We start from the raw sequence: 24396 nt of genomic DNA, 5'->3' as shown, positions 1-24396 counted from the left end.
TCATCTACTTTCCATTACATATGCCTTTTCAATAAACCCCTCTTTCCCTGATCTCTCATGGCCACATTTATATTTTTAAATAATAATTTAATAATTTCTATCCATATTGGTCCACAGGTACACAGCATTAATCGTAATCATGTATCATCGGTCACTTGGATTACTTTTTCTTTCTTTCTTTCTATTGATGTAATAAACACTTAATGAATCTACTACCCCAAAGCTAGGACCTAACAATAACCACTGTGACAGAATAGCTATTGTTCAAAAATATTCATTCCCTCCTTGTCTGCACGATCATGGGAGAGGAGTACTTTTCCATCCCTTGGCATTGGGCTTCAGGCATGTAACTCGCTTTCCCCAGTGAGAGGTTAGCAGACAGGGCACAGCAAAGATGTGAAATGTGCCTGCATGGTGGCTCGCTCTCTTGTTTCTCATATAACCACCCCAAGAACAAGCCCTAGCTAGACCACTGGTCCCAGCAATGTGGAGACGCACGGAGCAAACCTGCACCCAACCTACAACTTCCGATTATCCAGACGAGCAGTACCAGTTAAGCCATAGGTGTGTGATCAACAAATGCTTATTGCTGTATGCCACTAAGATTTCTGTGGTTTGGTATGAAGAAACTGATAATGATCTACCTCTAGTCATATCAGTTCCCCCATCCAATCTCCCTGCCTTCCTTCACCCAAGGTAAAGAATATCCTGAATTCCATTCATCATTCCCATGCTTTCTTTTTTCTATCATTTCTTAGATCTATTTCTGTCCCTAGTATTTATTTTCATTTTTAAAAATTAATGACAAAGAACCACAATATATATAATCTTTTGGGAATTACTTTCTTCATTTAATGTTATATTACTAAAATTCACCCATATCACTATAGTTCTTTATTTTGATGACTCTATACAGTCATACGTTGCTTAACGATGGGGAAATAGAAATTCTGAGAAATGCATCATTAGGCGATTTCGTCGTCGTGGGAACATCAGAGGCACTTGCACAAATCTAGCTGGTACAGCCGACTACACACCCAGGCTCTATGGTACAGCCTATTGCTCCTGGGCTACAAGCCTGTACAGCATGTTACTAGACTGAATGCTGTAGGCAGCTTATGACTAGTAACACAATGGTAACTATCTTTGTATCTAAAGATAAGAGACGGTACAGTACAAATACAGTATAAAAGATAAAAAATGGTCCACCTGTACAGGGCACTTACCACAAGTGGAGCTTGCAGGACAGAAGTTGCTCTGGGTGAGTCAGTGTGTGCGTGGGGAGTGCATGTCAGGACCTAGGACATGGCCGCCCGCTACTGAGGACTTTATCACTGTGCTTCCCTGCTTCCTTCCAACAAGGTCAGAAATAGGACATGGAAGCTGTCAGTGCTGCTCCATGAACAGGGATGTGGGATGGATTAATGGGAAATATGGAGGAGAAACTGGCTGGTGAGGCGTAGTTCACTTAATAGTGACTGTTGGGAGGGAGTGAAAGGGGCCTGAGGACCAGTAGGAATAAAAAACCAAGATAAAGAGATAAAAGAACATAGGGGGTTATCATGACGATGTGGTTTGGGCTTTTACGTATTGGAGCAGTGGTCAGATTAAGGCACTCTGGGATATTCATAAAAAAGAGGGTGTTTAACACGGACAGGGTGGAGAACTAAGGACTTGGTATTTAAATTTGGAAATTGGTTTTTGGTTCTGTTGACCCTATTTGACACAAAGGGCTCTCTATGGCACTGAACTGATGAAAGAAATAAAACTCATCTATGCTGTAGACCATTATTACAGCCTGAAAGTATTTCCAAAATACAGGAACAGGCTGGTCCCACACCACCACAGAAAGCTGTCACTAAAGTGGCAGTGGCACTCCTGAGTCCTTGTACAGGATCTCAGGTTCTCAATAAAGAATTACAGCCATGTCCTCTGAAGACCATCAAGCCAGCTCTGGGAGGGCTGCAGCTCCCTCTGAATGTGTAACGCTGGGGGACAGGCTCCTCTGTGCTGAGGCAGGTCAGGGGCCGAGTGACTGGGATGTAATCTGTGCACTCAGAACTGAGGTGCTGTGAGGGAGGGGGCATTTATCACCAAGCCCCACAGATACTGCTCCTGTCAGGGGAAAAAACATCCTCCGAACCACAAATCCATCCACGTCTTACAGGACATTCAGCTTCATCACAATCTTATGGGGTCACCGCCGTATATGCCGCCCGTCATTGCCTGAAATTTCCTTAGGTGCGTAGCTGTAGCTGTTCAATATGCGAACACACCACTATATACACTCGCTTTTCTACGGATAGAAACACTTAGATTGTTTCCAAGTTTTTGTTATTGTCCACAGAGCTACTATAAATTCTTTTGCATGACTCCTGTTGTCAGTGGGGAGGGCCTTCTCTTGGGGATATACATACCAGCACTAAAACTGTTAGATCATGTGCTATGTTTATGTTCCACTTCAGGAAATTATGTCCAACTACTTTCCAAACTTACTGCACCAGTTGAGCCTCCACCAGCAACCCATAATAAAGTCTATGTATCCACGTAAAATATTTTTTTATTTTATTTACGTGCTGCCAATTGAATGAATATAAAATAATCTCACTGTAGTCTTGAATGTATTCCTTTGAACATGTGTGAAACTGAACATCTCTGGATATTATGGCCTTAGCTATTTTCCCTTCAGTGAAATACTGTTCCTATTTTTCTATTGGGTTGTTCTTGCCTTTTTTAATTGATTGATGAGAGTTCTTTATATATTCTGGATATGAATCCTTTCTTGGCTGTATGTTTCATACAAGTCTTTTAATATACTCAAATTTATCAGTCTTTAAAGTCAAAACTTTTTGTCTTTAAAAAAATCATTCCCTACCAGTGTTGACAGAGATTTACTGATACTTTTTACTAAAAGTCACAGAGTTTTGCTTTCAGTCTTTAAGAATGTAATTCATTTGGAGTTAATTGTTTGTATATGATGTGATGTCAAGATGAAATTTCATTCTACCCATAAAGACAAGCACTTTTTTCCAGCCTATTTATTGAACGAACGGTTCCTTCTTTTCCCACAGATGGGACATCTCTGCCACTTGTTAATGTTTATGGTTTACTTACTTCGTCCCTGCTCCAGGTTCTCCGCCTTGTAATTGTTAACTGATCCGGAGGCTCTGATGGTTGAGGTCTGGAATCACTAGACCGACAGTTGTTTGCTTCTGGTGTTTTAGAAAGAACTAATGGAGGGATCTTTCGGAAGTTGAGGCTTTCATCGAAAACACGATCAACCAACTAATAGGACAAAAGCAAACCCTTATGAGACTAGAGTAATTTGGAAAAGCGCAGATACTAGCATTATAATTTTTTTTAGACAGAAGTTATTTCATTCTCAGTGAGTAACAGAAGTGTATCTTCAATAAACCAATTATACTCTCTTTTTAGAAGCACTTCAGAGATGTCTGTTTTATAAAATATATGTTCATCCATATAGATTTTATTTTTAAGTTCCAAAATATATAGCTATTATAAATTTGATTCTTTCATGGATAAGATTTCCCCCAAATGAAAAACAGATGATAAATTGAAAAAGGTGAGCCATGTGGATGGACAAGGAGTTCGTTTTACTCACATTGTCTTACCAGCGATAAAATAATGTTTCTTTTTCTTTTAGTTTCCTATCTTGTTTTATCCTTTTTTTTCCTCCCCAATCCAGGTGTCAAATTTCTTCACAGATACATGAATTGCAAATTCCAATTAAGTTTACAAAAGGAAAAAAATTTAAATCCGCAAAATAAGTATTTTGGTCTTAGATAAACTTTTAACAATGCTACAGAAATTACATATTCCAATAAAAAGGATATACTGCCACCTGCAGTGCAAATTATACACACACAATATAAAGGTTTACTGAAGAAGGAATAAATAAACTCTAGTACAATATTCAGAAATAAAACAAAAAGGAAAAATGAAAAACTAGTCATTGAAATGTTTGAATAATTTTACTAGGTCTGAATGATTGTATAATCATGTTAGATGAAATTTAGACAGCATAGAAATTAATATCTTTATCATTTTACATGTACCAGAAGAATTGTGTATGTCTTGCCACCAAGAAGATCCTTTCGTTTTTTACCAATAAGGATGATTTTATATACATTTACAATTGATCAGTGTGGTAACAAAACTACACAGACTGATGAAACATCTTTTACAAAATTAGACAACACAGGAAAGGGAACAAAACAACCAAAAAATGACTACTAAAGAATTAGATTATAAAAGGAACGTGACAAAAAGCAACTGAAGAAAACATTATTAGCAGAGTTTACCAGAATTAAATTTGTCAAAAAGGCTAGCCATTTTGGGTTACTATCGAGAATGTTATTTTATAAATTAAGGAAGTGGAATCATCAATATTAGAGATTGGCAAATATTTTTCTGTAAAGGGTCAGAGAATGAATATTTTAGGCTTTGCAGCCACATAGTCTGTGTCCAACTACTCAATCCGGACAGTGTGGCATGAAATGGCCAGATGATAATTAAACCAATGAGTGTGGCTTTGTCCTAGTACAACCTTAACTCCTTTTTTCAAATGCCAATCTCTTGCTGCATTTTTGCACCAGATCCAGAGAGCCAACATGACCAGAGTACCATTACTTTCGTATGTTAAAGGTACCTACTGGAATAATTTTATGTAAAAGGTGCCCTCCCCGGAGTTGGAGAGCAGGAGCCCTGGTTTTGGAAGGGCAATAGGCTATATGCTAACTTACATTCCAGAGTTTACATATATGTTTTAAAACTGAATATGTATATATTTGTGTGGGTGTGTGTATTTCAATTCTCAGAGTATCCTTGAGTATGTGTGTGACAGTGTGTGTGTATAAATATTCAACAACAGAATATTTAAAGTAGTGAAACTGTAGAATTTTTCTTTTGCTATTAAAAATATCTTCTCGTTAACTACCTTTGAAAATACCATTTAATTGAAGCATTTTCATAGCCAAACTTTACCGAAACTTTATACAATCGTTTATCAAATTTTCGTTTGCTTTCAGATGCTATTTATATTCATAGTTTAAGTGAATGTATGTACCAGTAACTAGCGAAGTACTTTTAAAAAGCATTCTACAACTTCATGTTCATAGTAGACCAAATGTCAGCCTTTACTAGTTTTGTCACAAAAACATCAAAGAAATTTGTTAAAGCAAAGTTAGAAAATGCAGAGCTTCATGCAAACCAGGAGGTGGACAGAACTAAAATAAACAAAGCAAAAAGCTAAAAGCAAAAGAAATAAAGAAAAGAAAGAACCTTATGCATTTCTCCATGAAGATCTCCTACCTCTTCTCTAGTGTCTATGGCAGAGCCAGGGGTGGTGGCGGCAGTGCTTACTGTGGTACTAGGGGCAGTGCCTGAGGACGTCACTGAATCTATCTCTCCCGCTACATCGTTGATTTCCCGAGCAATGAGAGCAAGATCTTGGCTGATCCTGGTAACAATTTTAGAAAAGAAGTTTAATTCCTTTGAAAGAATAGCTCTAGAAACAATCATTTATGAGAGAATCAGTAACAAGTCGTTTATCTAGGTTTGTAGAGGAAACGTAAGTTTAGTTGGAAATACTATTAACTATTTTGATATTAAAAATCTTACATTTTAAATCCCAAAATTAATAAAACTACATTTTATATAATCTGTAAGTTGTCATCTTGAAAAATATACGTGAAACACCCTGAAGCAGTGATAAGTTTTTCAAAATACATTTGGATGAGAAAAAGCAATTACAATTTTATTTTCACTGAAGCTTAGCATTTCTTTTAATTATAAATACAAGCAACAAACAACAGTGGTATCAGCAATACTGGAAATTTTTGACAATTATCGCTACTTCAAAATTACTGCAGTCATTAAAACCACAGCAATGATGTTCCATTCAGTAAGCATCTGACAAAGAACTATATATCTCTTTAAAATCCAAAGTACAATGTAGCATTTTTTAACTTACGCAAAATGTGAGCTTGAAAGATAAAGAATGCAGTGATTGCATAAAAACTATAAATTTAAAAAGAGAAGCTAAGTTGAAGCTTACGGCCCAACAGAATTCTATATTCTATAAATAGAATATAGAATAATTATATTCTATTTATCAATATAAATATTTATGGATTCCTTATTATATGCCAGGCATGTGCTAGGCCCTAAGGGCTATAGTGGTGAAAGCAGACAGGGTCCCTGTCCTAATAAGCTAAGAATAATGTCACAAGCACCATTATATTATAATATAATCAAAACCATTACGATATAACACAATGAGCACCATTGTAAGGAAGCTTTGTACTCATCAACTCATTTCTCACAATTCCTCTAAGAGAGGTATTAATCACCCTGTTTTACAGATGAGGAAAATGAGGCTTAGGAGAGCTTATGTGACCCTTTTTTGGTTAAGGTTACAAATAGTAAGTGGCATAACTAAACCTTTTTATGTCATGCTACATCTCATATTATCATTCCATATATAATTTTTAAAAAGTTATTAACTGTGGATGTAATTTTTTTGAGAAGGAGTTTAAAGTGTTCCCTTAGATAATATATTCAGTTCTTGCAATTTCCTGAAATAAATGAACTAGGACGAGAAACAGAATAACCAAGCTTGATGAGATTTAAAAGGATAATCATCAGCTTAACCAAAACTCTTATTTTTTCATTTGAAGTTTTTTATGCAGACATTTGAACAAGGAAGCTTGTGAAAATAGTATGAATTAACTAGAAACAAAGACCACAGCAATCTCAACAGGTTATGTAGTCAAAATTGTACTAACATGAACAACTCAATATATACAAAAGATATATTATTCAGTCAATAAGCACCAAAAAAGCCTTCTTTTAATTTGTAAGTATGCTGTGTATATACCAGCTGTTTCTTTGCATGGCAATTCCTACCTGAAAGTTGACTCAATAATGTAAACCATTAAGGTAATTTAAATCCACAATGCTTAAAAATGTCAGCATCCACTAAAACCAGTATTAGGGATTCTAATAGGCAGATAAAATTATCAAAGAAAAAAGTTACAAATATCTTCAAGAAGAAACTGCAGATTTATGATTCAGTATAGGGTATGGATCTATTCATGTGGTTGTTAAATCTAAGATTACAAATTAATTCTGTAATGATTATAGATTATACTAATTGGAATATTTTATAATAATGCATATCTTTACCTCTCTTGTATCTGTGCTCTTTCTCTAAACTCCAAGTTTATAATCCCTGTTCTTACTCTCAATCTCCGCCCCATCAAATCTGCTAGAAGGGGAAGTTCTGAAATGGACCATTTTATTTAGAGTTCTGCAATTCATATCTTTCATTTGTAATACCAATAAAAAGTCAAGCCTTCAAATTTGAAAAACTAACAGACAATTTTCACATTTAATTTCATTTTATTACAAAATATAGATAGGACAATAGTCCTAACTGAAAGAGATATAGATTAAGGGGGATTAAGTTCTTTAACAGCAGTACTAGAGTTTTATCTTCCTGAGTGTCAGAACCAATGATCCAATTTCAAAAATTTTGAATAAATAAATATGCATTATTTGCAAAAAGGTGGGATAACACAAAGGATACACTTTACCAAGTGTGTGATTTTCTTATGTAAACTATCTCAATAATATCACTCTTACTTAAATCAATTAAAAGTTATCTTTTCACTAAAGAGTTAAATACAGAGGGAAAATGTATTCATAATAGGCTTTTAGTACACTGGAAGTTTAAAAGAAATACTGAAAATTAGAATCCTCGTGTGAAATGCATGCCCTATTAAACACATGCAATATTTGCAAGTATGATCTAACAACTATAAAAGGACACGAACTATCAGATTTTGATTTAAATTGCCAACATAAACACCCTTTTAGGTTTTAAATTAACTATAAAAGGATAAAATCTGCTTATCTTTTCAATAGCATGTTAACTTAAAAGTCTCTATATGTAAGTAGAGTTTCAAAGGATATACACATAAACCATTATATTATAATGAAGTTATATCGATTTCACTGGAAAAAAAGAACCAATGAGCTACGAATTAGAATCTTAACACTGAAGCTAATGACAACAAATCAAACCTTCTGTTACTTTAATATTGGACAACAGATTATAACTACAACTTTAATTACTCAGCTTTTAATAAATAAAGTTAGTCTAGTTTTTAAATGACAAGAGTGATAAAATATAAAATTATAGATTAAAAAGAGACATTTAAGGGCCATTCCAGAAAAGCTTATGTTGAGCCTGACACTACAATAAAGAATGAGAAATCATCCAGCTCTCAACAGACTTCAAGATTAACTTATGTATTTGACTTAAGTATACACTATATGGACGGCTCACAAAACAGTTTCCTACTGATAAGGAAAGATCTTCCTCTTCTTTTGGTGGGAACTGTCAGTTATATTTATTATATGTTGCTGGCATTTATAACAGATCAAACAACCCAAAACCTTAATTAAAGAATTATAGTAAACCCCATCTCTTGTGAGCAATCAATGAAAGCACGGAGAATTGGGACAAATAGGTAATCTGAGCCACAAAAGAGTGGCTTAGGGTGGGGGTACTAATGAGCTGAAATTGGAAGCTTCTCTTGGGCAGCCAGAGTAATTTAATGAGAAGCCCAAAGAGAGGAATAAAGTACATCAAAAGAGTAGAGATTTGATTATAAATAAAAAAGGTACTTCCCATTATTGTCAATGAAACTATGTCCAAATGCTAGCTTAGTGCGACAGGTTAAATTATGCTTGGTGAAATGTATAGAGTCTTAAAACTAGGCTTAGGCTTATAAATACACTTCAAATAAACTGAGAAAGTCATAAATAAAGAGGTAATGCTAAGATGATAACTTTGAAGGTCTTAGTACATTTTTGACAATCAAGCATTTCCTAAGTGAACGAGACAAATTAAATAAAAAAACAACATTCCATTTCTAATCAAGATGGTGGAGTAGATAAATGCTGTGCTTGTATCCTCTTACGACCACCACAAAATTGTAAATAAACTCCAGAACAACCATCACTGAGGTCTAGTTGAACCTGAAGTCTAGGTCAACAGAAGTCCTACAACTAAGGACATATGCTGAGACTAGTAGGAAGGTGGGAGGGTCAATACCTCCTATGGATGTATAAATAGCAACCAAAGCTCAACTATAAAGAGAGGGCACACATAACCCACCCAAGGGACACACCTGGAGCAACCAGCTCAGGTGACTGGGGAGACTGCCACTGGGTCCCACAGGATACCTAATACATAGGCCACTCGACTAAGACTGGGAGACATAGCAGTCCTACCTAATACATAGAAACAAACACAGGGAGGCAGCCAAGATGGGGAGACAAAGAAACAAGTTCCAAATGAAAGAACAGAATAAAACTCTAGAAAAAGAACTAAACGAAATGGAGACAAGCAAGCAATCTACCAGATCCAGAGTTCAAAACACTAGTTACAAAGATGCTCAGTGATCTCGGAGAAAACTTCAACAAAGAGATAGGAAACATGAAAATGGAGACAGGAAACATTAAAAAAAAAAGGTCAGAAATGAGGAATATCATAACAAATGAAGAATACATTAGAGGGAATCATCAGTAGATCAGCTGAAGCACAGGACTGAATCAGAGGTTTAGTAGCATAAAACACCCAAAGAGAACAACAAAAAGAAAAAAGAATTCAAAAAAATGAGGACAGTTTAAAGGGCCTCCGGGACAACATCAAGTGCACCAACATTCGCATCACAGGGGTACCAGAAAAGCAAGGAACTGAAAACGTATCTGAATAATGATGGAAAACTTCCCTAACCTGGGGAAGGAAATACACATATAAGCGAGGAAGTATAGTCTCAAACAAGACGAACCCAAAGAGGCCTCCAATAAGATACATCACAAGGTAGCAAAAGGTACCCTCAGGCCAGAGAATATCATGCAAGCGTAGAAAAGTGCTAGGAAATGTTGAAAAACAGAAACAGGAATAACTGTCATTTGAACTCGTGGGCAGGCATTTTATTCCCACTCTTGCTGCTTGGAGCTGGTCTAGCCCAACAGAATAACAGAAACAGGTTGCATCTAGACTTTAGCTATTTTGAATCAATTAAGGTGTTAAATCTGACTGAGGAGATAGATGTAGCTTATGCCTTGATAAAGTAACTTTTATCTCTGTAATCTTTTACCCCAATCTTTTACCAAAAGACACTTTGGTAATTTCGAAGCTCACCTCCACCCACACCACCAATGTAGAATATCTTTTAATTATATTGCAATTAAAGAATTTATTGAAATAGATTGTAATACATAAAGATGTTTCATTACATTACTGTATAGATTATAAGGAAGCCTATACCCCCTAATTCTGGCCACAAAATTACACTGGCTCTTACCAACAAACAAGACAAAAAGCTTTTAGTAACGTATTAAAATCACAAATAATTTGGGTTTTTTACTGTTAAGATTAGCACACATTCGTAATTTTAATTGCAAATATTTTTAGCTTGAAAAATATAAACTACAATTCTATTTTTAAATGTTTTATAATAATTTGCTCAGTATTCTTTTATTTGAATTTCACTAATGAAATTTTTAAAATATTTAATCTTGTCTTGAAATGTCCGATGACTTTACTTTGGGGTTAATCAAATCAGGGAATAGGACTGTTGGGTATTCTGTGACACGATTACTTAACAATCATTTCAATATTAAAAAAAAATCAGACCACTTGTATACCAGTGTTATTACTATCAGGACAAAAGACTGTTTTAAAATAACTGTGTCTGGATTGAAAATTTGAACAAAACCTGGGTAGAGATTCTTAGGTACCAACAGGGTAAATCCTAATAAAGTATTTTATAAATTATGACAATTTAATGTTGATTCTGAAACTCCAGTTATGTCTGGAGTCTCATAAATTTACTCATGAAGTATACAGAAAGTGGCAAGTTCCACAGTATTTGAATACACACTCCCATTGTCTTCTTTGCACCCCCCTCAAATATACGAGTACCTAACATTTGTTGCTAGCTTCCTATATGTCAGGCACTAGGTTACAGACGTGCATCATTTGTCAGCTCTCCTGAGTTGTCACTGTGATGTCCACTTTACCGGAGGTCACTAGCACAGATGTTTAGCTTGTTCAGCGTCACACAGACCTTGTGGGACAGTGAGGTTTGAATCAAGAAGGTCTGATTCCAGAGTCCATTCTCTTGACAATTTGACTATACTACAGCCCTGTGATTTAGATTATCCGTCAGACTTCAGCAGTATTCTCCGTTCACTCACCACTTCCTGGCAATATCATCCACCACACTATAGCTTCAATACTGTCTCTTTGTGTGACTTCCACAACTATGATCCCAGTTCTCTTCAACTTCCTGTTCCAGAGCGATAGGTCAGCTGGCTGCTAGACTTTTGCACATGGTGGTCCCATAAGTACCTTAAAGTCAGCACATCCAAAATAAACTTCTTTCTCTTTGCTTTTTATGTTCCTTACTCTTACTTAACAACCTCCCATTTGAACAACCATGGAATCCTTTTTAATTCTGCCTTACTATTCCGGCAATCATCAAATGCTGTCAATCGTCACACCTCCGTATCTCATTCTTTCATTCTTTTGTATCCTCACTGACACTACTGTCCTATTTCAGGTCTTCAATACCTTGCACATCAACTTTTGGAATAGATTATGAGTCTATCCATCTCTAGGTTCTCTTCTCTGAAATAGTTTTATATAGTATCTTCAGAGTTACTTACCTTTAATTTAGATCTAAAGTTATTTTCGTGTTACAAAAGCTTGAAAGCACATAAAATAATATGCCGACTCTTTAGCTGGCTATCAGAATCTCCCATTACTTAGCTTTGTGCTGACTTCAGTTTGGTCATCAATGGACTATATGCCTTCACGTCGAATACCTGACTAAAACTTCCTACTTTTTAAAACCGCTTACATCACTGCCTTCTGTCAGTTATACACACACCCCTCTGCTTCCTTCGACACTGAACTCTCTGAGGACTTCCATCTTCACAATCTAAGTCATCTTCACAATCCACCCGAGCTGAACACTATGTTACGCTCAGAGGAGGTGTTTAAGACGTCTTTGTTGAGGGAGTGGGGACTGTATGTATACACAGGCATACCTTGTTTCACTGCACTTCGCTTTACAGTGTTTCACAGATAATGCATGTTTGTTTATTTATTATTTTTTTTTTACAGATTCAAGGCAAGACCCTCCATCAGCAAAAGATTACTACGCACTTTATTGCAACCTGCTGTACTGCTGTGGTCTGGAACCCAACTTGCAATATCTTCAAGGTATGTCTGTATATAACATACAAAAAGGACGTATGCATATGTAAGTACAACCCAAAACAGATCTGCAAAGGTGTGTAAAACAAGAAGTTACCACCTTTGTAAATAATACCTTCAGTCAACATTATATAAAATATGACATTGCCTTTATCATTTTGTTCTTTCGTGTAACACAGCTATAATGAACTGGTTGCTAAGCCTTGAAACAAAATATTCTCTTAACTAGAATGCTCTCCTAAAAAAATTTAATGTTACAGTAGTATGTGCAATAATTAGTCTAAAATACTGAAATATCTTTAAGTGCCTTCTGATGCAAATGGGAATTAAATAATCTTCTAATATAATTTTTAGGTTAAAAGTTATTTTATTTGTTCATCTAAAAAGGTGGTATTGTAACTTTTGTTTACCCTAAAATTCATAAAACCAGCATAATCTATCAAATTCCTACTAGAAGGAAATCTGTATCTATGTTATAATAGAGAAAGTAAGGCAGGGCTACCAAAAGCATATGTATCAGGATAGATACTTGGAAAAAGTTTCTTATATACTTTATATTCTGAATGAATCTTGTTTTTGTGCTTTAAGTTTAAATGCAGGTAAATAATTACTATGTACAGATTTACAAAGTCCTGGATAAGTAATATACCATAAATTCTCAACAAAAAGATACAAATGCTTTATAAGCATAAAACATTTTGTAATAAATTAAAATCAAGATTATGCTTTTCAAATAAAAGTGTCTTTACCCATTACTCTTCAGTAAGTATTGTTCTCAGCATGTGAATTCTAAGGGACAGTGGTAGCCTGCTTAAAGAAATAAAACTATTTCTCACATTCTATTTAAGTTTGCGATTCATACTATTTGAAATTTTTCATGTTACGCAAACTTACCAGTGTCATTAGGAACATTAAATATCAACATTAACTTTCTTTCCTTCCATGCTTTCTATCCTTCCTACCACTCCCCCCACACCCCACCTTATATTCTTTCAAAAGCAAAAACAAACAAAAAAAACCCTTCTCTGGCTTTAAGAGATATATATAGCTGAAAAATATGTCTTAAAAAACTAAAATCCCAGAGGCAAGTTTTATTAGTACAGTGTTAGTGACAAACTACAGGGAAAAGACATAAAATCATTGGAAATTAAATGGCCTGGCCTTAAAGTTCTACTCTAGATAATAAAATACACATAGACAATAGTAATAAAATGCAGGTAATAACAAAATGGAACCAAGTGAAAATATAGCACATAGTGCCTACTCACTTTCCCCTTCATATTATAACTCTTTTCTGTTCTGGCGCAGGGAAGTGGGTTTAACCAAGCAGGTGTTTAGTTGTTCTAATTGGGAGTAGAGAGCTTGAGAGGGGAGTCCTAAGAGGAAGTAGACATATACTCTAGGGCCCTCGGGTACCACTTGAGCCTGTGCAGTGGGACATCTGCTGCCTGGCAAGGGGAAAATGAGGAGACAGAGCAAGGCTTGCTGTTGCCAGCTGTGTCCACAAGAATAAAAAATGTGTCAAGATTCTCTCTACAGGCATTCTGTGGGCCCATAATAATCCATTGCCCTTCTTCTAACTAGAACTGGCTTACCATGCTTCAATAATTATTCTAATAAAAATGCTATCTATATGGTAAAACAAAAATGTTTAAGCAGCACAATGAGATTAGAAGGGCATGTCCTCTGAGAATTACAAGCAATTAAAAGCAATTACAAGTATATATAGTCATTAAAGACAAAAAAACCCTGAACATTACATTAAACTAATGAGCCAGAAAAAACAGAAGTCAACAGAGTAAAGAAAAAAAAGAAACACCATTAAATTATAGTAAAAGTTTGTTGTTTTTAAAAGCATCTACGGACTATTATATATAATTCTTTAATAACGCCAAGTGTAAAACTTGAAATTAGGGTCTTTAAAGACAAATAATTTTAGGATGTATACGGTGAAAATGCTTAGGTAACATATGGTATATTGCAACAAAATTTAATTAATATCTTACAAACTCTAAAATGTTGTATTTTTACTATAGCATCTGTTTGATTATAGCCTCTCTTCAATGTTCAACCATAATGTTATCAATTAAAAATCACATCTGCAGCATATATTTTATTTTTTATTATATAACCTAAAGATTACAATAAATATATTTATACAATATTCAAAGTAATCATATCTTGATTTAATTATTAAAGGGCTGAACTGTACTTACTAACCTCATAGAAGTGTGAGTAAAAATCTGCATACGCTATCCTCCCCATATTAGCAACATACCTCTAACAAGTACACTATTACTTTTGAAAGGTAAAAGTAATCAAAAATTTAGCTGCACAATTCTTAATATGTAGAGTTGATTCTACCTTTCAAAAATTATATTAACCCATCCACATCTCTACTAGAAATAAAAAAAGGTAACCAAAATAAATTAATTCTATAATGTTAGCAGCACTGTCATTAAATATAAAATATAAGACAAACAAAATGGATGAAAAGTAATACTTCCAAGAAAACTAAGTTCACAGTTACCTGTAGATTTCATTTTTTGGACTATTAGTACAAATAAAAGAAATGAAAGGTAAATTTTGTTACCACGTTGAAATGTTGGCAAAAAATTTCAACTCTTAAAGATAGTCCATTAATACCAACCTGGCTATCTCTTCTCGATGAGCAGTCCAATCTCGGATGTAGTCTTCCTGTTCTTTGATCCGGTGCTTGAATGAAGAACTAGTAGGCATTGCTGATCCAGAGCTCTGCAATCGAGTCGTTTTCAGGGCTGGAGAAGTACGTAGACGGGTATGTTTAGGGGAATTACGGTTTGATCCAAATTCATCTTCTGAGGTGGAAGCATAATCAGTAGGAAAGCGCCTCCATCTTGAATTTACTAAATTAGTTTAATTATTAAAAAAAGAATTATTATGTTATCTTTTAAAGGAGATAAAGTAAAAAATCATGATTTCAAAAACACCATGAGAGCACACACAGCACAATTTTCAATAACTGACATACACATACCTCACAAAAAGCATAAGTCTACTACTCCTTAAAGATAGAAACATTACACTTTGGTGAATTAAAAACAATGAATAATTAAAAATAACTGAAAGACCATGTTTTCCGTAGTATGGTAAATAAACATTCAGATGAAAAATTCACTAATGGTAAACAACTAAGCAAGCTCTATTCATACATGTTTAACTCAGGTACTTTTTAATTGCATGTATTTCTCATTTGAGTGAAGATATGGATTTTTAAAAGAAATGACAGCAACAATAACAACAACAAAAATAAAAAATAAGGGAAAAGATTTCTTCATGCCACATGGACTTTCAACATGGAGATGGTGAAAAAAACCCTCTTTTCCCAACAAACAAATATGCATAATTCCTATTGTGGAAATTATGCCTTTATGGCAGAAAAAAAACATTACCTCTGTCATTCAACATCCTGTTATGCTATGATTGGAAAAAATCTTTTTACATGGTAAAAACACAACAAAGCATCTTCAGTACAAATCTGCTGCTTTGACACTGAAAGCATATGGTGAAAATAGACAATGGCATAAAACTTACAAGGAGCAAGACTCTATAAGCTATTATCACAGCCACTGACATTTAAAGCACAGGAGATATTGTGAATAGTCACATTAAAGAAAGTGGCAATCACTTTCTTATTTATAAGGTTAGTAAAGACATATAAAAAATGGTATTACTGACACATTTGAAAAATCAGAAGACAATGCAGACACTTTACTATTACTAACACAAGAATCAAACACACAAATAATTTGTGAGGCATAAAAGAGGTTGAAAAAACAGGAAGATAACGTCTAATTTATGGTAAACTCCAGGAGAGCAGGAACCAAGCCTATCCACTAATGCATAGCTGGCACTTAGCAGAGTGTCTGGTTAACAAATGTTTAATATTTTTCAATAAATGAATGAATTCCTGGATACTGATCATTTACTTTTCTCAAACTAGAAAAAATCTTGTAAACAGCATGTGATATTTTTTTTGGTGGTTAAAGTAACAAAACTTGAGCACCTGCTGTAAGTTCCAACTGCTATTAATATTAGAGTTTTTTCTCTTTTTCTGTCTCTCTCTTTAAAAACAGAAACTGTCCTTAGGCGGCAGAGGTTGGTGAAGTCTAGAATTCCTTCATCCTACTCTCTTAGAATTTTATTCCTTTCCTGTCTTTTCCTCCCCACACTACATTTTTATGTGGGGCTCTGTAAGACTGAGTTGGCTCTGACATAAAACTGAGCTGGGTGTCAGACAAAACAGAGAAATCTATAATCAAAAATGAGCCATAAATCAGAGCCTCGCCAATTGTTCTGATTCACACTCCTATTTGAAGTTCCTGGAGCTTGGAACTATATCCATGTGTATGAGAGAATGAAGAGATGCACAAACCTCACGGCTTTCCGTAAAAGTATATGCAAATGAATATACACAGCCGAGGTAATTAATTACAGGTTTTTTTAAAGGAGGATTAAATATAATTTTTGACTTTACCATTATACAATAAAATATCATTAATATATATAATACTTTTACCATGGTGGAAAAATTTACTTCTTTCTAGACATTAGAAAACTACCATTAATTGAACTGACCCTGAGACCTGAAAACATTTTAGGAAAAGTTTAGAAACAATAGCAAAGAAGTTTTAGAAAAAATTTAGAAACATAGCAAACCAAATCAGAAATACGGCAAAACAAATTTGTCGTTTTCAATAAAGGCATTTCATTTAATGCTAAATGTTTATTTTGGTACCTTAGAATATTATTTATAAAAGGAAATTCATCAATAAGAAAAAGATAATTTGTTAAATTTCCTGATTTTTTATTTGGAAACCATGGTAAACCATACCTATTCCTGAAAATTGTGTGGAAGAGAACACAACACCAATGACAAAGAATTTTAATAGATTTCAGAAGATACGAAACCATAAGCAAGGATGATGGAATTAAGGTAGATAATTTAGAGGTAACTTAGAAAGAATGGCATCAATAGCTGATACAGACAATGAGTAGCACAGTGCATAAAAGCAGAGTTCTATTAATGTTAAATGTCAGGTGACAATATACAAGTAGTCACATAGAATTAACTTTGAATTAACGAGGCACAAGATCAGAAAATTGTTGAGGAATTTTAGAGGAAAAAGAAAAAATTGCAAAAGAAATTTGTAAACTTTCCATCTACTTTTATAGGTCTATCTAAGAAGTCAGTAAGAATAGTGAAGCTTCCAATAATGTCTTTTAAAACAAAAGCAAGCAAAAGAATAAAGCATATTTTAAAAACAGAAAGATAACATTTCTAGGTTTGTTCTCGTAAAATTGAGGGCAAAATGAGAGATAAAGCAGGGTATAGCAGAGAAATGAAAAATATGATTAATCTTCAGATAATTAAGGGTTATCTTTACCAATGGAAAACATATCAGACACCAGTGCACTGTGAAAGCTCAAGTTACCTCTGGACACCACTTAGCTTATGTGACAGCAAAAAGAAGAGTTAAAAATGGAATGAAATGCCTGTTGGTGGGAAAGGAACTGGGAAAGGGAATTTAATGCCAGGACCCCTAACCTGTTATTTCTCAAAGAACTTTCAATACCTTTTGTTTTCTTAATCTTTGCTTTAAACAATAATAGCTATACATTTTATCTGAAGAGAAATCTCTACAATCTGCCAGTTATTGCAGAAGAAACTTCCACTTAGAATGTCTTTGACTTTTCCCAATGCCTACTTATGACATAGAATTTTAGAACAGTCTAAATTCTTTAACTTATAGAGAAGAAACAGGCCCAGAGTGGTCTTGCATTGTTTAATTCAAAGTTTAAGCCAAGTTTACTGACTCCCCAGAGTTCAAAATCCATTCCTTGCGATTTTAATCGCTTCACAAGTAAATGTCAGAAAATCTCGCTATTTTAATGTTTTTTTTACATGTCCAGTTAGACTAATTTTAAAAAAAATGATATCCTTGATTTCTCATAGAATGATAGATTTTCTTACTTCTACCTGTATTGAAGAAAAATGTTACTTCTTCCTCTTGAATTTTATTCTGCTTAGGTAAAATCAATTACAGAATAAAATTTAATTTTATATCAGCAGGCTTATTTGATATTTTGGCACTACTAAGGCATTTCAGATAAACCTTTAAATTAAAAATATGTATTGAAGGATTTGAAATGCTAGTCCCTAAGAGGTTTCTTGTTTGGTGTAATGCTGGATAACACATATAATAAAATGAGAGAAAGTTCTAAGATGGGTTTAATTAATTTCATAGCTAATGTGAAAATTAATTATAAACTTATTTTAGTTATAAAATTAAGCAACATCTCCTCTTGTGGAATAAACTATATTCACTATAAAAATATACCATGAATTCTGGAGAATTAAAAAAGGGAAAAAGAGTTATTAGGATCATTTATCTGTGAATGCTCTGATTTCTTTTATCAAAACTTTGTTGGCTTTAAAATACATCTACATTTACAGATGTAACAAAAGCATTTCAGACAACGAACATTGCACCTTCATACCTTATATAAGAATATTTTTATGGGAAATTAAACCACAAACACTTTTTACATGTATACAGAGGGTGCCAAAAAATGTGTACAAGTGGACATTTTGGTCAATGTTACTAAGCAGTAGTTCGCCGTAATCAGAAGTGCCTAGATGCTGATGGTAACCACTTTGAGCACCTCTTATAACTGCAGAAGTGAAATGTGACTTGTATTCATCTTTTGTTATTCGTGTATATTAAATATTACAATTTTAATACAGTTTTCCTTTCCTAAAATGTGTATACATTTTTTTGGCACCCCCTGTATTTATGAACACACAGCAATAAGATCACTTGGGAAAAATCCCTGACAATGCTTTACAGTGGTCTTTGACCTGGTGAAAGAAATAACTCAAGCCTTGAATGACCAACATTTAATTCCTACCACCCATAAATTTTGAGAACTGAAATAAAAAGGGAAAGCAAACAGTCTTAAAAAATTCCAATGTTAACATAATGTTTTTATTTTTCAGATGTACACTTAAAACATAATGAAAACTAACTGCTCTATTTAGATAAATTGGGGCACTTAGTTTAAAAATAGCTTATTAAAATAGATCTGTATATGTCAATATAAGTTGATACTGAATGATCATCGAAGGAATTTGTGGGGAAAACTAGTTAAACTAAAAGCAAATTACATCAGAATTAAAGAATACATTTCTTTGAAAACCTTTTTTAGGCATAGCCTAAAATATGAAATTTGAAATATTACAGAATTATTTTTACATATGCCAATTCGGACAATATCACAGGCTCTAAGTTCAGAATTCCAAAGATCTTTAAAGTTTATAGTGTGCACATCCTTTTAAATCATATTTCAAAAGCTAAGAATTTTCTTTTCCATTCAAGATATTCTAATTACCTTAAGTAGAAATATCATAATATCAAAGGTATCTCAATTAACAAAATCAAAAAAAGTATGTTTGTTTTTTTACTACGTACCCCATGTAACTATTTTAATGTTACCACTGACTGAAAGATTCTGGCCACTGTCTTTCTAGGTAAGATATAACACTGTAAATGGCGGGCATCTTGAGAGAATCTCAATATTCAGTCCTGGGTCCCAAAGGCTTTATGCTCATAAGGAAGAACAGAGAATAAAACCTTGGTAAAACATCAGAATTATGAAGAGTATAGTGAATAATACTAAAACCTTTATATTATATACTGGCCTGATATATACTCCAGACAATATCCAATAGTCTAATTGTCCTCTAGTATCTTGCTTACAAGGAGACAGAGACTGTTCTCAGAGCTAGACTAGATGTGCTAGTAAAAGCCACAGGCTGGAACTTAAAAGTCTTGGATTGTCATCCTGTCCTTGCCAGAGCTATGTGACCAGAGCAGGTTATTTCATCTCTTAGCCTTAGCTCCCTAAAATGAATAACCCTTCTAGCTGTTAAATTCCGTGACTTTAATTATTTAATACACTGCTATTAAGCATGAAAAAAGCTAAAATCACATACTTCAATTTGCCCTAGAGAATTTCATTAAGCAATTCAAGGTACTTTCTGGACATGGAAAACTGCATGCTTATCAAATTCTGTATTCAAAGAAGCAAAACACAAAACATCTTTAAAGACGTGTTTATAAGATGGCATCTTATACCTGTTTCCTAGACTTTCTGAAGTTATCACATTTGGTTTGCATTTCAAAGAAGCCCCTCATGTTACACACTGAGGAATAACATCAGCTCACTTGTGCTAAGAGCTGGCTGATGAGTACAGAAGGAAGAGTTGTTCCAGGCAACTTGGTGACATACAACCCATGTTACAGCCTATGCTAAGACAGGAGAATACTGAAACGTTTCTATGTACTAGAGAGGACGTGACGAAACAAGCAACATGACCGAAGAAATGTTATCAGAGCAGACCACAGAATGCAGCAGCACAAAGGAAACGTGAATTCAAGAGGTAGAGCCATAAGGAACAACAGGAAAAATACCAAGTAAACATAAACCAAAAGATAGCAGTTATTTAAAAACATTTGGCAATAAATCTATGAACCATCAACCAAACCTTGAAGTGTAGAAGAAACAAGGACAGGGGTAATAAGGAAAATGCTATTTTTTTTTTCATCATGATTATATGTTATCTATCTGCAGTCTACACATTCCTACCACAGGTATGACCATCACCACCACGTCCATCGACCAGGAGAGAGATGGAAATGTGAACAGATTGGAGGAAAGCAATAGTGAGGAGATGAGAGGAGGAATAAAGAGGGAAAAAAATAACATGCAAAGTACTGTAGTTTTGGGTCTTGTGGGCTATACTGTGGCAGATGTAAAAATAAAAAGATAAGATTGCATACCAACTTTCCCTTCACTCTTAACTCAGGGCTCAGAGATACTTGCTGACTGAGGATAATAAATCTTCAAGTCTTTTAACAGCTGGCTCCTCCCACTGGCCATTTCAGTCACACCCATACATGAGGCTGATGATTATGAAGTAATGACACGTTTACAGAACACACACAGACATCTGTCCCAGTACTCTTTGGTCACACATGTATTCTCACTGGCTTCAGCTCTGAATATAAAGTGTGTGTGTGTGTGTGTATGTGTGTGTGTGTGTGTGTGTGTGTATACTTTATATATATATAAAGTATATATAAAACATATAAACAGACAAACAGGCCAGAAACAATTACATTCTGGTGGGGAATAAGTAGCTTTTGGAAAGAATACATTCAGTGGCAGCTAATTACTAGTTAGATGATAAAACAGTATTTTATGAGATGTCGCTCATAACCAGTTCAATTTCTATAGCCTAGTGGGACCCACATGTACTTAGTGATTATCTCATGAATCCATTGTCTTCTGCTGAAATAAATTAAGGATTAGTTTCACCTGCCCCAACCATAAACAGATTTAATTTTTAAAAGTATATGAGAGATTTCAAATAAATAGGAAAAAAGGATAAAATACTGATGATTTCATTTAGCTCTGCAAGGAGTAATAAAGGAGTAATAAACTGCTTTCCTTCAGGATCATAAGGACTTTTCATTAGGTGAGGATATTTAGAAGCACAATGTTAATTCCTATTTAAGCCAGATAATAATTCCTAACCTAATTTTGACACACAAATCCAGATAGCTCACCACCTAGATAATTAAAACTCCTAATCAGTTCAATATACCTCTAATTTTGAAATCACTATTTTGCTCTAGGACATTAATTGGAAGTGTATTTAACTTCTAGATTTTCTATTTACTAAGCTACATAAAAAATATTTTTGTAGGTAAAAACCCTCTATACAATAACCTTTCTGTTGAGTATTTTGGGAAACAACACTGGAGATTTAATTTTTTAAAAAAGGAGTCCCAAAACATAAAATAAATATGCTAATATTATAAAAAGTCAGGACCCAATTTACCTGAAGGAGAGCCATGTGCTGAGGTCATACTTTTGACCTTGGAGTCTGAGAGTCGAGAGATACTGTTAGCTCTGATTCTAGGCGAAAACTTATCTGAAGGTACTAATCGGGCTCCACTTCTAATGATGGCTTCTGCGGTCCGGGAAGAGGCACTACTTCTAGAGATTGTTGCTTCAGAGTCACTGCGGGCTGACAACGAGCCAAGCCTCGTTCTGCGAGGCTGGGCCAATAAATCAATCCTAGAGATGTTACGCCTGCCTGTGGGAGGTTTTGATGTTGAACTTGTTGTGGACACTTCAGAAGCAACGGATGCTTTGTCAGCATCAGCAAGTTCACTGTCTGAAGCTTCCCCAAGTCGTGCTCGGCGCAACAGGGAAGTCCTGGTAGGTCGTGGCCTTGGAAGAGTGGTGGATTTACTGGATGAGCCAGGCGCGATGGGAGAAGTCTTCGATTTAGTGACTTTACTTCCTTCCAGTTTGGAATGTGCATGCTCATCAGCTGAGGTAAGTGCAGTCCTTCCATGAGGTTTACACGAGTAAGTTTCCTGGTCAGATGACATAATATCCGAGATGGCAGAATGAGGTACACTAGAGGTTTGGTCATCGTCTGTTAAATCTACCGAAGGCTGTCTGATTCTTCCACTGGACTGTACAAATTTGCGCCCCTCTGCTCTTGAGCCTACATCGGTGGAACGAGTTTTTGTTTTCTTTTCAATTTTCTCCCTAGCACCAGAAGATGATTTTGTAACATCTTTGGAAGGAGAACCTGCGGAACACCTGTCTTTATAGAGACTAGTGAAACTCTTTCGCTTTTGGGTTGACTTCCTTTCAGTCTCTCCAGTAACCAGACTGATTGTACTAGCTGTGTCCACATCAGATTCTGGTGAAATAGAGTTGTCTCTATTATAACTGGGAGTATCTGGGCCTTCATCAGTTTTATTATCTTCACGCAGTTTAGCTTCTAGAAAAGCCATTACCGCTTCTGTGTCTTTTAGAATAAGGGTTGTGTCCATACTGGAATCGGTATCCATAGAGTCACTTCTTTCTCGTATTCTACTGGCAGATGTTAAAGCTAAAGATGGTGGAGTGGATGAAGTCTGTTTATTTATATGGGGAATAAGTTCTATGGGGATGTTGGGGCTAGGTTTTTCTATAGTGAAGCTTCCTTGTCGCACTAATGACTTGGATGATTCCTTCTTGTCTCCTCCCTTTGAAGTGTGACTTTTCAGAATATCCTCAGCTTTTCTTCGCTTGCCCTCATTTTGTACCGCCCTTTCTCCTTTGCTTGCAGAATGTCCTGGAATTTTTTCTTGAGGTTGTGACTCTTGTTTAACAGACTCCTCCTTACACCTCTCTATCTGACCTGAAAAATTCTTTGAAGATAATTTAGTAGGTGTCCACTGTGCCTGATCCTTTGGTTCTTGTTGCTGAAGTTTAGCTAATGTTTGCTTTACCAAAGAAGCTTCCTTATCAGTTTCACTTTTCTCCTTTCCAGAAGAGCTGCCTAAGTGCACCAGGATCTTATTATCTCCACCAGTTTTAAGAGTCTCCCCATTTACTGCCCTGTTCACTTTATTCAGGGCTCTGTCGGCGTCTTGTTTATCCTTCTGGTATACCTGTGTAGGCGCTTCTTTCTCCTGAAGCTCGGTGTCTTGTTTTTCTCCTATCTCTGACCTCTGTGTCATAACCTTTGCTCTGGAGCTCTCAAGAGACTTTTCCTCATTTGGAAGCTGGGGAAGGGTTCGTCTCCTTCTCTCTCCCTGACTAGCCAACGAAGTCGCTGAGCCAGTGCTTCTCACTGAAATGCCAGATTCACTGATATCTGTATCTATAAAGTAAAACCAAACAAAGACTTTATTAGGGCAAATAAATAAATAAAAAGAATATCATATTACATTTGGTTTTGAAGTGTAAGTTAAGAAATGGCGTAAGTATAAAATAGAACTTTGAATAAATAAGCCAGCGTTGTGACAGAGAAGTTTAAATAGCAAGTACAAAGGAAAGTGCACAAATAGGCAGATTACTGATAGGGGAGTCAGGAAAGCAAATAGTATGAGATGAAAATTAGGGTCATCTGATCTGAAACCTACATCTGCAGCTCCCTTTTTGTTTTAATGTATTCATTGTGTTCG

The 24396-nt window shown here is 35.0% G+C and overlaps 1 protein-coding gene across 13 annotated transcripts in view; it reads right to left on the bottom strand.

The window, feature by feature from the left end:
• The window catches only part of CEP170 (centrosomal protein 170), a 108434-nt gene that overhangs the window by 7726 nt on the left and 76312 nt on the right, over window positions 1-24396 (bottom strand). For 5 of the 13 annotated variants that reach the window (XM_081039269.1, XM_081039277.1, XM_081039279.1 and 2 more), the window contains 4 exons: window positions 22266-24092; window positions 14970-15204; window positions 5302-5479; window positions 3115-3285 (listed from right to left, as the gene is read on the bottom strand). In XM_081039269.1, the coding sequence (XP_080895395.1) occupies window positions 3115-3285; window positions 5302-5479; window positions 14970-15204; window positions 22266-24092 (2411 nt within the window). The remainder of the gene's footprint in view (window positions 1-3114; window positions 3286-5301; window positions 5480-14969; window positions 15205-22265; window positions 24093-24396) is intronic. The other 8 variants (XM_081039274.1, XM_081039278.1, XM_081039281.1 and 5 more) reach the window with 3 other exon arrangements.

This window comes from Rhinolophus hipposideros (genome assembly GCF_964194185.1).
Source record: "Rhinolophus hipposideros genome assembly, chromosome: 26".
In the NCBI taxonomy this organism is placed as follows: domain Eukaryota; kingdom Metazoa; phylum Chordata; class Mammalia; order Chiroptera; family Rhinolophidae; genus Rhinolophus; species Rhinolophus hipposideros.
The sequence above is the reverse complement of the archived record's forward strand: the minus strand, read 5'-3'. Positions and strand labels throughout refer to the sequence as shown.